The sequence below is a fragment of the Lagenorhynchus albirostris genome, chromosome 10 (assembly GCF_949774975.1).
Source record: "Lagenorhynchus albirostris chromosome 10, mLagAlb1.1, whole genome shotgun sequence".
NCBI lineage: Eukaryota > Metazoa > Chordata > Mammalia > Artiodactyla > Delphinidae > Lagenorhynchus > Lagenorhynchus albirostris.
Window position 1 is genome coordinate 35,097,661 of NC_083104.1, and position 17,997 is coordinate 35,115,657.

Consider the following 17,997-nt stretch of genomic DNA (forward strand, 5'->3'; position numbering starts at 1 on the left):
CTAAATTGTTGCAGTAGAATGGTTCTCAGGTGGTGAAGCCCTTCATTTAGGTTGGCTTCTGAGAGTCATCAGGCAGTCTTACATAACCATGAGGGGTGGGTGTGTGACTGTGTACGTGAATTGTGAGAAATGTCTGGTCACGCATTTTCCCTCTTATCTAGTACAGCAAGCACATATGTCATGACTTGTGTATGCTGCTACAATTCCAAATAGGAAAGAAAGTTTTTTGTTTTTTTAAAATTTTCTCCTGTATTACAAAAAATATTGGGGCACATTCAGGTCTAGATTTCGAGAGGCAAAGATTTAAGGCTGGGCTGGCTGGCTTTTGTTACTGACATAATCTAGGGTGGGCTTGGGGAAGGAAAACAGTCATTGACCAAAACAGAACAGAAATGAAAACTCATTTGCTTCCTAAAGCCAGATAGAAATGATTTAGGTTAATGATTTTCTAATGTGTCGTACAGATAAACAAGGAGACTGCTGTAATTTCTAACTTAAGCATCAGGTCCCCAATTTTCCTTTACCTGAAAAATGAAGTGAAAGTTCTTGGAGTACTTTTTGTTCAGTATGATCAGTTGACCTTAATCTGTGAGCAGTCTGAACCAACGTTTAAATACAGACAGCTATTACCACCAGTGGTCCAGGCCTTGGTGCAGCCTTCTGAGCAGAGGAAGGGAAGCAGGTTTGGAGACTGGAGCCAGCCAGCACAGCCTATGAGCTCAGAGACCTGGGAGGGTGGGGAGGATGCCTGATTCCTGCCACTCCCTGCCAGGGACCATCTCGCTCCCCTAGAACTGTGGGTGGGAGTGGGGCTGGGGGAAAGACAAAAGTAGATGCAGATAAGAGATGCAGGTAAGTGGAATATAGAAACAGTAAGGACGGTTGGGGGGGACTTCCCTGGAAGTCCAGTGGTTAGGACTCGGCACTTTCACTGCTGTGGCCCCGGGTTCAATCCCTGGTTGGGGAACTAAGACCCCACAAGCTGCACAGCATGGCCAAAAAAAAAAAAAAGGATGGTTGGAAGTTTTAGGACTTGGAGAAATGCTGTTACTAGAGCATTTTAAATAAATAGGATTATTTTGCGTATCTGCTCAGTAGGTTGGAAACAAAGAAAAGTCTGCCAGTATTACAAAATTTTAATTTGCTAGTATTATTTGGGATGTTTGCCTTAAATTTGAAAATTGTATGCTTTTATTTTTTCAGTTTTTTAACAAAATAATTAAATTTATACAATACTGGTTTTATGTTTCTGGGCTGTTTCAACACAATTTAATACTGGCTACCTAGTTCTAAAAGCATAATGTATTTCTGTTTATAATAGTTTTTCACATAAGAGCATATTGCTCTTATAACTGGTAGATGTTGATTCAGAGAAGGTTGGTTTCTGATCCAAGTTTTGACATAAGCCGTCTTCTATTACTAGCACTTACAAGCACCGTGAAGACTGATCATGACAAGTAAGTGAGCTTTACCACATTAATTGTATTGCCTCAGGCATTACTAAGTATTTGCTTGTGAACCTGCACACACTATCCTTCCTTATTTTGGTCTTTATCTGTAAGACATGTATTAGAAGGAGTGGCATGGTCCTTTAAGGATAATCTACAAGAACATTTTAAGAGTCATCCACCTGAAACTGATCCACATTTTAGAGCAGATGCAGTCTTGCACTGTGTGAAAGAGACAAGCTTTCCTAGAAAAATATGGATGCTAATATAAACAACCTTTTGGTGACCTCTGCATTAAGAAAAAGATGCTTTGAGAAAAGTAAAAAGTTGGAAGACTTAAAATGCCACACATCTCTACATTCTGTAATTCTATGGTAGATTATGTTTTTTTTTTTTTTTTTTTTTTTTTGCGGTAGACGGGCCTCTCATTGCTGTGACCTCTCTTGCCGCGGAGCACAGGCTCCCTACGCGCAGGCTCAGCGGCCATAGATCACGGGCCCAGCCGCCCCGCGGCACGCAGGATCTTCCCAGACCGGGGCACGAACCCATGACCCTGCATCGGCAGGCGGACCCCCAACCACTGCGCCACCAGGGAAGCCCTAGATTCTGGTTTTTATTTAAGTAAACCAGTGCAATAATTCATTTATAAAAAGACTGATTACTTCAACATATGAATTATTTTTGTTTTGAACATGGAAAGTTATGTAATAACCATAAAACTCTGAATTCTGACAGTGACTTCTAATAGGTAACTTTGGGCAAAAGTAGACATCAGCTCTGCAAGTGATGTATTTTGTTGTTGATGTTAAAAGTCACCTGTACAAGAGTCAGATAGGACATGAATCTAGTTCTGAGAGGGAGGGTCCTATGCAAATACCAAGTTTACAAGTGGTTCCACATAAAGTAGGTCATCTGGTCAGCAAAGACAGGTTCAGCTTGTTATTCTCTATTTTTGTTATCTTAGAAATAAGGACTTGTGTGTGTAATAGAAGGTTTTTCACCTAAGAAGTTATTGAGTGAATTAGTGAGGACTCTTAGGTTTGGCATTCATTAATTAAACTTAGAAAGTTATAGAGCTAAACAATTCTACCTACTCTGCAGAGCATGGACTATTCAAGACTGGATATTTGGCTGGGAGATGCTTTATCATTGATTATCTGAATGGTTATAGTTTTGTAAGTGGTCTTTTTTTTTTTTTTTTTGCGGTACGCGGGCCTCTCACTGTTGTGGCCTCTCCTGTTGCGGAGCACAGGCTCCGGACGCGCAGGCTCAGCGGCCATGGCTCACAGGCCCAGCCGCTCCGCGGCATGTGGGATCTTCCCAGACCGGGGCACGAACCCGTGTCCCCTGCATTGGCAGGCGGACTCTCAACCACTGCGCCACCAGGGAAGCCTTGTAAGTGTTCTTGATTTTTAGGTGTGAAATTGACTTAGCTTTATAGTTATAAATTCAGTTTCTGTTCTTTAATGCCACAGTAGTTAGTAAATTTGTAACAATTTTATAAGCATAAAAACTTTTAATTACTAGACTAAGGTGTATATATTCAGTTGTGAATCCTCCCTTACTTTTGCTAACGAAGGTATACATATGGTTGACCCTTGAATAACACAAGTTTGAACTGGGCAGATTCACTTATATGTAGATTTTTTCAATAAATACATACTACCGGTCTGCAGTTGGTTGAATCCACAGATGCAGAACCACAGAGACAGATAGTGGACTGTAAAGTTATACATGAATTTTCGACTGCACAGGGGTCAGCACCCCTACCCCCTGGGTTGTTCAAGGTTCAGCTGTAATCCTCCCTACAAGTAGCCTGTACGGTAAACTTCAGAATCATCACAGATGCTTTCCTCCTGTAATTGGAGCAGTAGGAAGGCTTTAAGGTCTCCTGCTTCGTGGCTGGGCTATGGGGAGGAGCAGCTGTAGTGGCAGGCATGCACCCTTCTCCCCGTCGACACACGTTGTTTGGCATGGAGAAGCTCTGCAGAAAGCTGTAGCATCCTTCATGAGGCGGTATGTGGGGCAGACACTGAGCCCAGTGTCGTTGTCTTTGGTATCCCCTCTGAAATAGACTACCACGTATTTGTGCAGATGAGTCTGGCTTCTCAGATCGCTGCGGAAGAGGTTCAAGGCGATGGGGAACAGGTCTTGGGAGTTCTGACAGGGGCTGCCCCCCCTCTTGCCACAGGTACCATCACACATGGTGTTATCATTGGAAAGAAGGAAAATGACCTTATCCGTGGCGCTCTTCTGAGTGGTAAGCCACTGCATGGGACCCGTCTCGGCTATTTTCTTTTTCTGCCATTTTTCAAGGATGACTTCACTTCTGCAGTGGTTTTAAATAAATTCAGTGAAGTAGCAAACTGTGTGATGGAAACATATTTCAGATGGGTAAACCACAAGAACCTTAATGGGGGGCAGTAGTGTGGTAGTAGAGAAGGAAGTCTTCTTGATCCTTTCTGTGGGGGAGAAAAGCATTTGTCATCTGTGGACAGCAAATAACAGGCTTTTACTCTAGTCTAAACTATCGCTGATAAATGATCCCTTGCTAGGGCACATCAGCTAAGCACCAGGGATGTTATTACTGCCAGAGAGGAAAATACCCCTGATGTTCCTTTTGTACACATCACCTGAAACACACCAGTGCTTAAACCTTAAAGATGCTTAAAAGATGTTTTTCTAAGTCCCTGTCACTGAATTAGTCCTCTTGATTAAGCCCGTAGCTTTTCAAATAAATTCATAGAAACTGTTCAGGTTTAAGGTACTCTGTTTCAGGTGGGTGGTTGTAAATTTAGTATTTTTAGTGCCATATGTGAACAAGGACAGCTGACCTCTCTGCCCTTCACATCACGTTTTAAGTTGGGTCAACTCAGTAGTTCCATCTTCTACCTACAGGTGGTAGAGTTTCTTTACAGTTCCGTAAGGTTAAGTGGTGCCCCCATTTCAGCTGGAACTCAACTGGAATTCTGTCCTATACGTGTTAAGGAATGGAAACTAGGTATGAAACTAACGAATACAAGTCAAACAATAGCCATTAATATAAGTATTCTTAAGGTCAAAGTTTGACGTGGCTAGCTTACCTAAGAAAGAAAATGGGATTAATCTTGTTCTGTATACAACATCACAGACAACTCAAAGACTACATTTATATTTCCTTGTCTACGTGTGGAGGGGAGAAGAAGCAGAGGTTTTCAGTGGGCCTCCCTCTAGCTGTGTATCTATATAAATATTCTGATTTCTTATTCAAGTCTTCAGTGTTGTAGAGTTGGCAAGATCCTTAGAGTATATGAATCCAAATGAGTGTTGGTCTTATGCTTTGGAAGAATTACTTTTCAAAAGTAGGAACTAGCGTAGAGTACCTATCACAGGTAAAATGTAATTTGTTATCAGCTATCTTTGGCCCATTACACTCGTTGTAGATGCCTCGATGGTAAAAAGAAAACAGGGGATAGCAGATCTGGAGTCCCAATCCCTGCTTTACCTTAGCGGGTGTGGTCCAGTCATTATATTAGTCTTTAGGAGAGCTATGAGGCATTAAATAAATGTCTGACTCTTGTGTAATGCCAAAATGTGATTGCCTTTGGAGGAATCTCCTTTAAAAAAAAAAAAAATCAGTGTTATTTCCTCATCTGCGTTTCTTTAAAGAACTGAATTAGAACCCTTACCATGCCTCCAGGTCAGATAGATCCCAACCGCCAGCACCCACGTGGCCACCAGCAGAGCCGAGAGGAGGAGAGGCAGCCATCCACCCAGCACACTTCTGCCTGGAGAAAACCAAGCTTATTCATCTTTAGCAGAACAGAACCAAATTTATCTCTTATTTGGAAACTAAAACTTTTACTCAGTGCTTTGTGGAAGTTTTGGTCCCTTTAAAGCCAAGGGTCAGTAGATCTCCCCGGGGTCTGCAGATCAGTGTGTTTTTCCATTAGAGTGTCCAGGTGTTTCATTAGATTCTCAAAAGGGAGAGGGGGCCCAGGAGGTAGGAACAGTCCTCTAAAATCATTTTGGCCTCTTACTCCACATTTTCACTGTGATAACCAGGGTTTACGTTTTTTTTTTCTTTGCTGAATTAATGTTATTCTGGGTGCAATTACTTAATACATAATATGGATAGATGGCATTTTTAAAGGCTGTTTTGTCAGACTGACAGATGTGGGAGGTCATGCCACCTGGTTACGGGAATGTTGAGGATCAGTTAAGCTCCAGCGTGTGAAAGTGCTCAGGAATCCATACGCACTGCGCCTACACAGCAGTCAGGATTGTTAGGAGGTGGGTTTCTAAGACCAGCACCTTTTAACTTTTTTTTTTAAATTAATTTATTTATTTTTGGCTGCGTTTGGTCTTCGTTGCTGCGCGCGGACTTTCTCTAGTTGCGGTGAGCGGGGCTACTCTTCGTTGTGGTGCGTGGGCTTCTCATTGCGGTGGCTTCTCTTGTTGCGGAGCATGGGCTCTAGGCATGTGGGCTTAGTAGTTGTGGCCTGAAGGCTGTAGAGCACAGGCTCAGTAGCTGTGGCACACGGGCTTAGTTGCTCCATAGCATGTGGGATCTTCCCGGACCAGGGCTCGAACCCATGTCTCATGCACTGGCAGGCGGATTCTTAACCACTGAGCCACCAGGGAAGTTAAAACTTTTGACCCCACCCCTGGGCTAGTGCTGGAAGCATTTTGTCAACCTGCAGTGAAGGTACTAACATTGCTAAATCCGGAGAGATATTCTCCAGAACCAGCTGCTCTCAGGCACCAATGACGTGTGTCTCTTGGTGCCACTATTCCTAATTTGTTATCCAAATGTCTGTGTGGCCACAATGAATCACAGTATCAGCCAGGCCTGGGCCACTGAGATGGATAAGAAAGTCAAAAAGCAGTGAAATGCATGTTCCCTCATATACTCAGTCCCTTTACAGCCCTGATGTTTTTCAGCAGATCCTTGAGGCACTCTGAATATCAATTTTGCACCGTTGATTTTGTTTCCCTTCTTGTGTATATCCTGCTTGGTCATGGATCTTGATCTCATAAATGAAGCACAGGTATGGAAATACGGAGTCAGCTAAGGAGAAATGAGGGGCTCAGCCTTATTTCTACTTTCACCAGAACTTCTCTTCCCTTTTTTTCTGGCTTCAGCCCCTCTCTAGCATTGTAATAGGACATTTTTTTTCCTTGGTCATATGTCTGTCACAAAGCCCTAAAATCCAGACTAGTGACTCAAGACCAAACACCTTCTAAGACTCCTGAGCTGTGAACCTAAACTTTGTACATGTTGCTAAGATGTTAATTTCCTTATCTAAAAGGGTTAGGTCACATCCTAATACATATACTAATATGTCCTCCAAAAAACAGAGCAGTGGGACTCCTCTTGACCTAAGCCAGCGCTTTACGACATGTAAGTCCCTTGGGACTAGTAGAGTCTGGTTCCCTGGAAAAGGGGTGCAGTCCTAACGTGCTGATGGGTATCTGCTCTGCCGGGCGTGTCTGAGCTCTGCCTGTATGTCCCAGGAATGAAGAACAAAAAGGCCCTTATGTCTTGGGTGTAGCTGTGTCCTACCGGGACCCTCCATGGCCCCACAGCATACACTCAGAGTGGAAAGAGCTGTGAGAGCACCTGCTAGCCCAACTTCCTGTTCTCCAGCGCAGTAAACTCAGTCCCCGAGGGGACAGAGTTGCCCTTCAAAGTTCATATGCTGATTGGGAACCCAAGCCTGCTGATTTCAAGTCCTTTGTTACTTCATTTTGCAGTGAAAATGGAGGCTTGGGATAATAAAATGGCTCAGAGTTCCTCTGTGTTTCTGTGACAGAAAATAGGAATAAAAGCACCTTGGAAAGTCAACAGCCACTCACAAAAGCAGAAGGGACCGTGACGATAAGGTCAGCTTCCTGACCTCACAGCTGTGAAGATGGAAGCCAGGATTCCCCATCAATGTCACATAATGGTGAGACTGCTGGCAGAAGCGAGCTGGGGAGAGAACTCATCTGCTCCAACTAGAAAGACTCCTCAAAGGCAACGAGTTGCAGTGCAATGGGTCTTCAGTGCCCTTCCCCTCTCCTCCCCTCCCCAGAGCATCTCGTTCAGCTTTACCTGGACCACAGCACCTTCACTTTCCCCAGTCCCTTGAACCACCACGGAAGTTCGAGTTAGTTCCTTCTGGTGCAGGTGAGTGAGACAAAAATCAAGAATTAGGAGCCAGGGACTTCCCTGGTGGCACAGTGGTTAAGAATCCACCTGCCAATGCAGGGGACACGGGTTTGAGCCCTGGTCCGGGAAGATCCCACATACTGCGGAGCAACTAAGCCCGTGTGCCACAACTACTGAGCCTGTGCTCTAGAGCCCGCAAGCCACAACTACTGAAGCCCTCGTGCCTAGAGCCCGTGCTCTGCAACAAGAGAAGCCACTGAAATGAGAAGCCCGCGCACCACAACAAAGAGTAGCCCCGCTTGCCGCAACTAGAGAAAGCCTGCAGGCAGCAACGAAGACCCCAATGCAGCCAAAAATAAATACATTAAAAAAAAAAAGGTATTAGGAGCCATACAAATGATTAGATCGAAGACTGCCAGTGAAGACACCGCTCTTCCCAAACTGACTTTGAACTCATTAGACTAAGCGTGAGTCAGGATTCACTCCATACTTCTGAGACCTCTACCTTTGGTTGGTTTTAGAGTCACAGGGATGTTTCCAGGGATGCTCCCAGGGACTTGTTTTTCTTTGTCTGAATTAATCAAAATAGCCCAGCATATTTGTACAGCAGACAGTTCTGCCCGTGCTCTCTCAAAAGAGAGCCTGTCCAGGAAATCGGCATTCTTCAACAAGAGAAGGAGAGCTGGAGGTTGAGGACGGGGGTGGTGTTGAGGAAATGAAGGGGAAAAAAGTACCTCCAACACATAAGAAGTCCCAATTACAGTGGTATTTTGTATGAGAGCCATATATCTGTTTCCAAGGGGACTGGTTGTAAAGTTCACTTCTACTGTGGTCTCATTCTTCTTACAAGCAGTGATGTTTGGATCCCACAGACTTCCTGTAAGTTGAGAGAGAATCACAAGGCTGGAGTTGCAAACTCAGCCCTCATTTAAGTCCCCATAAGGGCTTGACAAAAACAGATGTACATTCTGAGGCACACGTCCAAGAGATACTTATTCAACTACACAGTGTGCCTTTTATTTATCATCTCAAAGTAACCTGCTGCCCAAGAAAGTTCAGTGACCCCACGTCACTGCTTTGCTGAAAACAGCTTCCCTGGGCTGAGGGTGGTGAGAGGCACAGGCTGGGTTCTACTACTACATTCTATTCTCAACATCCATTTTGAGTGAAGGGCTGGGGTCAGGGTTTCCTCCTTTCCGGGATGCGGGGCAGGAGCCACAGGTTAGGAGACATGTCTAAGTTTATAGAGTGAGGGAATTCAGCTAGAACTAGAACACTCTGGGTTCCAGGAGCTCCATCCATCAGACTGCTCTGCCCCAGCTTTACTGGATGTCAGGAAATAAGGAAATATCTCATGGCTTAGAAGATACCCGGACAGGTCTACTCTGTGAGAAAAAGCTGGTGGTTTCATTCATGTGGCTTGCAAATCAGCACTCGGTTAATTTCCAGGAACATGATATAGAATACCGTGTATTACTTTCCCCACCCAGGAGGCCATTTCAAGCCCCAGCTCGGAACTGTCTTTAGGAGTTGGGTTCTAGGACTGATTCGAGGCCCTCAGACCGCCTCACATCCCAGTGACCTCCAACACTCCAGATCTCTCCTGGTGGGGGGCGAGAGAGGAGGCACAATGCTCCAAGTCTGCCTTCCAGCGAGGAGACGCGTGCACTCAGTCTGTTGGGGTTCATAGGGATGCCTGTGGGGTGGGGGTGCCTAAGCAGCAGGGACTGATCCCCCCAAACCACTAGCCTCATTAGCACCCTAAGACTATTACCCAGAAATGCACAGAAATCCTTGTAAACCCCTTGGAAGTTGGCCAGTTGGGACTGATTATCCTGAAGGGGCTTATTTAAAAATGCAAAAGATGGGGGCAGGTTCTAACAGTCTGGCCTGTAGGATGTAGACCCCTGTGAGGTCACAGGTTGACAGCCTGCTTCTAGGTCACTACTTTAGCTAACGCTCCCACCTTGAATGTTTGCACGTCCAAGCAGAAGGTGTGCAGGGTCCCCGTGACCACAGTTCAGTGGTACTGGTGTCTGAGCAGGTGGGGGACTTACAGATTCCCATCCAGGCAGGAAGGGCCTTTGGTTTGGGCTAAAATGTTACTTTAACCAAGGTAGCAGGGTGTTTTTTTTCTGTGACTTGCTCACCATATAAACCTACTAAGAGTCTGTCCATCCCTGGGTCCAGTGGGCACGGCGCTGGCCAGGATCAGCCTTCACAGTCTGAGCAATTCGGATACATAACAGCCCCACTCTAGGCCTCAGTTCCTTCATCTTAAAAAGCTTGAGCTGCGCTGACTCACGGTATGAATTTCTTCTAATAACAAAAGCAAATGCTGTATTTACTTACCTGCCTCGATGCACTTTTTTTTTGTATTTCATTATGTGGTCCAGGCAGCCTGGAAATTTGAATGAAAGTTTTTACATTTTAGAAGAAGGTATCTCTGCTCCACCCCCTTGCCAACAAGTGTGCATACACATATGCTTACCACACCTGTAATGAATTGTCAGACATTTCAGATATGAGGTCAGATAGCAGATTTAAATGAGATGCTAACATCATACTTTTAAACAGAAGATTATCTATTCAGGAAGTGATAACCAGAGTCTAATTAAATACAGCCTTTATCAAAACTATCTGTGATCCCCAAGAGAAGACTTAGAAACCAACCATTATTCAAAAATGAGGTTTGGTAATATGTGTAGATACTGCCCCTTCCAGGAGGTGGAGCTTAATCCCACCCTGTACCCCCACCCCAGGATGGGGTAGACTTAGTGATTTGTTTCCAAAAACTAAAATTTGGGAAAGGGAAAAATACTAGATTACACAGAGAAGCCTGGCAGACACCACTTAACCAGTGACAAAGGTGAGCACCACCTGTGACGTCCTGTGCATGTCACCCACCCCTGATAGAGTGTCATGAGAAGAGTGCTTCACCTCTGCGGAATTCTCACCAAACACACCTATATCCCCAGTCTAATCATGAGACAAACACCAGACAAACCCAGATTGGGTTTGCAGGATGTATGGCCATCACTCCTCAAGACTGTCATGATCGTGAAACACAGGGAAAGACTAAGAAACTGTCACAGATCAGATGAGACGAAGGAGACATGGGGGACTAAATGCCACTGAGACAGAAAGAGGACATTAATGGAAAATCAGGTGAAATCCAATAAAGTCTGGAGTTTAGTTCATAGAAATGTACCAGTGTTGGACTCGCAGTTTGACAAATAGACCACGGTAATGTAGGATGTTAACGATAAGGGAAACTGGGTGACAAGTATATGGAAACTCTTTGTACTAGCTTTGCAACTTTTCTATAAATCTAAAATTATTCCAAAATATAATTTAAAAAATGAGATTTAGTCTCATCAAGAAAGCTGGGCACTACTGTGTAGTAAATGATGTGATGCCAAGAATACACTGGACCACGACCAAGGAACAATGACAGATTGGAAATTGCCCCATTTGGCTTCGATGCTACACCTGGGACAGGGACAGGCATGGGATACAGAACAGGTGACCCAGCCGAGTGGGGGTGACGTGGGAGCTGCTGGGGCCGGGCACCATGCTGGACCCTCCTCACCCATGATCCCGTCTCATCCTCACCCCAACCCCGTGTGTGATACTGAAGGTGTGACACCAGAAAGCTGATTGTGTGTCACAGAGCAAGGGAAAGAACCCAGCACTCGGTGCCACCTGCCTCTTCACCGCAGCTCAGGGGAGAAACCTACTGGAGTCTGTACATCCTCAGAGACCGGCCGCACGCTGTCAGACTACACAGCCTGCCAGGCAACTGAGGCTGGAACAAGCGTTTTGCATCAACAACGAAGAATGGCTAAAGTGCATCAGTCCAGAAGGACCAGAGTTTGACTGTCAGCTTCACTTCTGCATGTGTAACCAGGGCAAGTTACTTAAGTTCTCAGTTTCTTTATCTGTAAAACGGGGCTGTCCCAACCTTGGGGTTGTTGACGGCTTAAGTGAGATGATGCGTGTCAAGTGCTCAATCAGTGCCTGACACACAGGAATGGGCTTTCCCCTCCATTTCACCTGACTTAATCCTCTCCTTGTGAGTGAGGTGCAGTTACTGTCATGTCCATATTACACACGAGGAAGCCGAGACTCAGCAAGGCCAAACGCCTTGTCCAGGGTACCTGGCTTCTCTGTACCAAACCACATACCAAAACAGGTGTCCCAGCAAGACAGTAAGAGAAGAGTGAGGAAATGTACCTGGTGAGGTGAAGTTCACAGCCAGGGAGGGGCCGTCTTCATTCATATTTGCATTGGGGATGTTATGGGCCCCAATGAAATAGACTCTGTTCAGCTCTACAGGAAAGCCAATGTAGGAAAACGTCCACTGCAAGGCAAAGTGGGAAGCCCTGAATTTCCAAGTTCTTCTCATTTATAATTTCATTCCTTAACCTACTGCTGAAACTCATGTCTCTAGTCAACGTCTGCTAAGGAAATGGACCCCACACGGTTTGCCTATGTAACTCACAGACTCAGGGAAGTGTAAAATTCTAGAGCCAGGATGTAATTTAAGTTCAGCTTCCCTCACTTTGCTGATGGGGAAACTGAGGCCCAGGGATGCTGACTTGCCCAAAGCACACAGCAGAGAAATGGCCCCAAATGGGATTTGAACCCAGGCATTCTGCTTCAGGCTCCAGGTTGTAGCTCTCAGCAGCCTGTTAGCACAACATCCACACCCCCAACAAAGGACCTGGATTAGTGGCAATTAGCCAAGTGTCTCCAAGTGCTTACTTTGACCTAGAAGATTCCCTCAGTCCTTCAAGGCACAGGGGACGAAAAGAAACCGAGTGCCATGTTGAATACGGTCAAACCACAAGCTTTCATTTGCCAATTAGGCAAAACACCATCTTTTTCCTTAAATGCATACACAAGGGATGAATGCTGAGCTGGTTCCACTTCACAGTTTGAGGGAGACTACATGGCCCCATGGTAGGCTATGATGGGCCATAGATTAACCGCTAGTACACGTGACCCTCAAGCCTGGCCATCACCTCCCTTAAAGACCAGAGGTGGGTTTTTTACCCCTCTCTGCACCTCAGCCGTCTCTGCTACAAGCAGGGGATAACTCTAGACCACCATGAAGGTCCCTTCACACTCTAATGTTTAACTGCAGGCTTTCAGGACAGTCTAGAATATTTATTGAGTTTTCCCAGGTTAAGGACTGGCTATGCCAAGAAGATAAGTAGAAGAGTGCAGTCCATGGTGCCTTTCCCAGGTGCTTTAAAAAATTCTTCTTCTAATATAAAAGGACTCACCTGAGATATTTAAAAAATCATAGCGCAACTGTGATTTCATCATGTTATCTTTTAAAAAGAACTTTTAGGGCTTCCCTGGTGGCGCAGTGGTTAAGAATCCGCCTGCTAATGCAGGGGACAGGGGTTCGAGCCCTGGTCCAGGAAGATCCCACATGCTGCGGAGCAGCTAAGACCGCGTGCCACAACTACTGAGCCTGTGCTCTAGAGCCTGTGAGCCACAACTACTGAGCCTGCGTGCCACAACTACTGAAGCCCATGCTCTGCAATGAAGAGTAGCCCCTGGTCTCTGCAACCAGAGAAAAGCCCGCACTAGCAACGAAGACCCAATGCAGCCAAAAATAAAATCAATAAAACATATAAAATTTATTTTAAAAAAATAATAAAGAGAACTTAAAAAAATAAATAATATCATCAGTGTCTAAGAAAGGCCAGTATTAAATCCTTTGGAGTTAACTGCTCATGTCTTTTTATAAGAAAAAATAATTAGCACTTTGGTTTTGTAATAAAATACTGGACCTAAAAGGCAGCTGCAAGTTCCAGTGACATGACACAGCGTGGTTAAGTCCACCAGCTCTGGAATCTGATCCTTCACGGCCTCAACATTTCTAAACACCTTGTATGACAGAAGGCAAGACTTTTGATAGTTTGAGTAACCTGAGTTGGGTGAAATTCTCAGTCGCTCATCTTTGTCTTTTTAAAGCTGAACTCCAAGGGATATCATCAGGCAGCTTTTTAAACAAATGAGCCACCATACTGGGAGCTACATTCTTGTCAAAGGGCTGGTGAGACAAATTTTAGGAAGAAGCAAAGCAACGGCTCTAAACTTTACAGAGTTCAAGCTGTTGGCCTAACAGCAGCTACTGCAAAGGCAATGAATTCTTCCTCTAGTGGAAAAGGCCAGGCAGTGAGGGGATGGGCTCCGAACTGAGACAGAGGACAAGGAGAGTAGCTGAAGACATAAGGGCAGGGAATGGGGTTTGTCTTTCCATCACCAAGTAACACCATGCTTTTATGCTATGTGCTGTGCTAAAAGGGCAGCAATATAGCTTCAAATGCTATTTCGCAGATGAGCTTTTCTTTAATGACCCAGAAGATTCTCTCAGTCCTTCAAGGCACAGGGGATTAAAAGAAACCTGCAGTAGAGTTCAGGAGCTTAGCTCTGAGGACAAGGGCCCCAGTACAGCGAAATTAACAGGGCAAAAAAGGCGAGTGGAATGGAGAAGCAGCTCTTGTGCCCCCAAAGAGGACAGACCTCAAGACCCCAGGCAATAACAATAGTGAACACCTACTATGTTCCAGGCTCTTTGCTGCTGCCTTGCAGGCCCTATCGCTGTCCTTCACTAGATCCTGGTAAGTTAGGTATGACCCTTCCTTACACAGATGAGGACAAGAGGCTCCGTGAGCATAAATGGCTAAATCAAGAGCACATGGTGGCATGCGAACCCAGGTTTGTCTGATTTCCTTGCTTCTGACTCAAGCAGCCTGACGCCCGGTGCCCCAGAGCATGCACACGCGTCCCCTACAGACGGCCCTCCGCGAACGCCTTGGAGAAGCATGAGCTGACGGGTGGGACGAATTTGGGTCCGGGCTCGAGGGAGGGGAAAGCGGGAGGGGGCGCGGATGTGGGCTTACCGGCTCCGGAGGCATGGCACCGCAGCACAGCTCGGCCAGGCTCAGCAGTACTAGCGACATCGCGGGGCCACCGCCCCCACCGCTCGTAGTCCCTGCCAGCCTTCGGCCAAGCTCTTATCCCGGCGGCCAGGGCCACACCTCCGGGCTCCGCCTACCCCAGCACCGCCCAGGTAGGGGCGGCCCCCTGGCGCCCTTCCTGGGTAGGGAAAGAAGTGCCCCGGCCTGCAGGGGCCGCGAGGGATGCCTGGGTCCGAGCGGCTCTCCAGCAGCCGCGCACGCGCCGGCTCAGCGCACCCGTGCGAGCAGTGAGCCAGGTGCACGAGTGCACGCACGCCCGGCTCGCCCGAGCCCGGCGGGCCCGCCTGGCGTCCGGTTCCCTCCCGGAGCAGGTCGGTCCGAGAGGCCCGCGGTGCCCCTCCTGGCCGCCCGGAGCGCGCGGAGCGCCGGCGCCGCCAGTTAAAGTGTAGCGGGGCCGGGCCGCCGCCGACCGTCCCTGCACTCTGGCCGAGCTGCCCACGGTGAGTAGCGGGGACGCGCTAGACCCCGGGTCCACCCGCCCCGAACGGCCCCGGCCGCAGCCCGGAGGCCCCAGCGGCCTCGGGCCGAGAGGTCGGGTGGGTCCGGAAGACCCCGGCCGGACGCCGAGGCTGGGGCTCCACCTGACGCTACGGCTGAGCCCCCGGAAACTAAAACAGTGGGACGGGGAGAGCAAAGCCTCACTGAGTTCTTCGCGGGAGTTAGTTCCTCGCAGGAACTAAGTTATATGTAATTCGTGTAACAGAAACCCTCCCTTTCCCCGGGTGTTCTGGTCAACGTATGTTTTCACAAAATGAGGCCTGACACTAACACTTCGGTCTCCGGAGGCGGAAGCCTTCACCCTTTGGGTTTGGAGGCGGGTTTTTGAGTTTCCCTGAGCTCAGGATTTATGAGCAGCGTTAAATGCAAATTTTGGGCCCGCCTTTCAGAGAGCCAGCCCAGCCCCCCAGGTCCAGCAGGGTCCGGAATCTGCATTTAACTTGACATTGCTGGTAATTCTGCGCAGGTGGACCAGGACCATCCTTTGAGGCACAGTGGTTTGGGGGAAGGTTAATAAAAATCAGCTGGGCCAACAGCAGATCAGAGTGCTTGGAACTTTGCTGCTTCAGCTGCCTGGGTTTGCAAAGGACAAGGTGGGGGTGACCAACTCAAGGTCCCTTAAACTTGTAGGCCAAGTTAGCTTCATTCTTTACATGAGACCAAGGCCTAAGGAGGAATGAAATTGTCAGCTGGTGCGAGGTTGACTTAGTCAAGCAGCTCTTTTGCTGAGGTCCTGTGCACCAGGTCTGGCCCATCTGCCTGAGTAAGATTTGGGCCAGCATGGAGTGGGCCCAGCTAGAGCTGGGGGCTGTGGCATGCACACATGTAGGTTTCAGGTGACGCTTCCAGAGGATTGGTGTGGTTTCTAACCAAGGAGAGTGGCTCAGGTGAGGCTGTTGCCTCACCCATGCCTGGGGCTGGGCCACCCTGGGCCCCTCGCTCAACCTCTCTGAGTTGCTTTGAGCCCTGGGGTCCCAGAGATCATTTGCAGCTCTAATAGTTGTCTTTCTTCTGAGCAAACACGTGCAGGGTGCCAGCCCTGGGGTGCAAAGTTGCCTTTGGACTGAGGATGAGGGCGGTGAGAGCATGTTCCAGGGCACATGTGCCCAGCCTGCTGTGGAAGCGCAGATGCAGACAGCCTCATTTTCCAGCTCTTGAGATCGTGAACTTTATCCCATGGTGCAGAGGAACCACGGCAGATGTTTTGGTGGTGGTCAGTTTTCAGTTTTAGAAAGCCCACCTGGGTGGCTATGCCAGGCTGTGGGAGGCCAGTCCCTCTGAGACCAGCGAGGAGGCAGGTGCTAACCAAAATGCGTTCACTGGACAAATAGCCGAGTCCCTGTGGGCCAGGCTTCGAGCTGTGCCGGCTTTACAGCTGGCCCCAAAGCAGGCCCTGCGGCAGGAGCTTGGGCTGTTGAGTGTGAGGGCTTTGGGGACAACCAGGGATGCAGAGGTTAGTCCTCTATCTGGAGATAGAGTTTGTGAGTCAGACATTTATAGGGGTGGTAGAGAAGGGAGGAGGATAGGTCCCCGGGGAAGGAGAACTCCCTGGAGGTGAAGGCTAGGAGGGCCTGCACCAGGAAAAGCCGAGAGTGAGGGGGCAGCCGAGGTGTCAGATGAGGCAGAGGGGCCAGGGGTGGCCCGGCCTGAGGTGGGCCCCTGGCTTAGGTCCTTGGCAAGAAGGGGTGAGACAGGCAGGGGAGGAGGAGTTTGGAGGTGGGAGTGGGGTGGTTTTCTTTCAAGAAAGGGCAAGGCTAAGATCGTTTCTCCAGGGGAAGAAGCTGGTGGGCAAAGGAGAGAGGAAATGTGAGGCCAGCATGGTGCCGAGGTGGCTGGGCTTCGGGTAGGAGGAGGGAACCTGGGCAGCAGGTGCTGGCTGTTGACTTGGGACACAGGCTGAGGGATCCCCCAGTGCCCTGGGTCCAGGGCTGCGTGTGTGTGGGCACAGAGGTGACACTGCCCTGGCCCTGGTTCTCTGATGCCCACGGCAGGACTGCAGAGTGGGCAGTCCCAAGGAGAGCCCTTCAGCCACAGCCTGTGTTCTCTGTGGGCCAGCGAGGTGTGCCTGCCTGTCTTTTCGGGGGGAAGGGGTCTGCTCTGGCTTGGAAGTTCCTTCCAAAAAGTGTCCCTCCACAAGAGGGCCTTGTTGGTTAAGCATGCAGCCTCCGAGGTGGCCTGCTGGAAGGAACACCATTTGTTTGAATGCCTAAGTCCAATAGTGTCGTGGCTTTAAACAGGAGGCAGGGCCATTGCGGGTCAGGAGGTCTCAGCTTCCTCTCTCTCTGTAACCTCTGGAAGTCACTGCCCTTCTCAGAGCCCCAGTTTCCTTTACTGTAAAGTGGGCGGATGAGACAGTGTAATGGCAATGAGGTGACTCAAGTCTGTGAGGGAAGTGCAGATGCTCTGATCTTCCCCCTTTGGCCATGAATTCTGCTGGGTCTAGGTTTCTGGAAGAGCCACTGTGCAGTGTGCCTTCAAGTCTTGGTATTTAGGAGGCGCTTGTGAAATGCTTGAATGAGCGAATGAATGAGTGCATACCTTCCTCCTAGGCCGGCACCAAAGCCTGCCTGCCCAGGAGAGCTGGTTTGAGTTTCTTCCTCCTCTTCCTCCTCTGGTGGGGTGAAGGGCACCTCTCCTGGAGTCTGGAAGACCACTTTGTCTAGTACCCATGGCTGTGACCCCAGAACCCCTGGGACAGGTTCTGTGCCGCTGCTGGGGGGTGGAGAGACCAGGGTTCCAGATCCTTGGCTGTGCTAGTTATTCCCCAGTGCCAGCCTCGGATGAGGCTCTGTTTGTCCTGGGGCCTCAGTTTCCCCATCCATAACATGAAGCTGACATCAGCCCTGGTGGCCTGGCAGGGCTGTTGGAAGACTCTGAAGAGGTGGGAAAAAGCTGAAGGACTTAAAAGTGCTGTGTA

General features: G+C 48.2%; 2 protein-coding genes across 5 annotated transcripts in view; one reads left to right on the forward strand and one right to left on the reverse strand.

Moving 5' to 3' along the window:
• The first annotated feature begins 23 nt into the window (after window positions 1–23).
• Window positions 24–17,997, forward strand: part of CHDH (choline dehydrogenase) — a 77,189-nt gene continuing 59,215 nt past the window's right edge. Inside the window, exons 1-2 of one of the 4 annotated variants that reach the window (XM_060161578.1) lie at window positions 24–2,843; window positions 3,640–3,708. The gene's annotated coding sequence lies outside the window, so the exon portion shown is untranslated. Of the gene's footprint in view, window positions 2,844–3,339; window positions 3,709–14,713; window positions 15,023–17,997 lie in introns of those variants that run through there. The other 3 variants (XM_060161580.1, XM_060161581.1, XM_060161579.1) reach the window with 3 other exon arrangements.
• IL17RB (interleukin 17 receptor B) lies at window positions 2,759–14,636 on the reverse strand. Its single transcript, XM_060163835.1, is given in 9 exon segments — window positions 2,759–3,434; window positions 3,436–3,910; window positions 5,117–5,215; window positions 7,464–7,603; window positions 8,320–8,458; window positions 9,934–9,955; window positions 9,957–9,982; window positions 11,818–11,944; window positions 14,505–14,636. Coding segments are annotated over 9 exon segments (1,167 nt in total). The 5' UTR covers window positions 14,565–14,636; the 3' UTR covers window positions 2,759–3,355.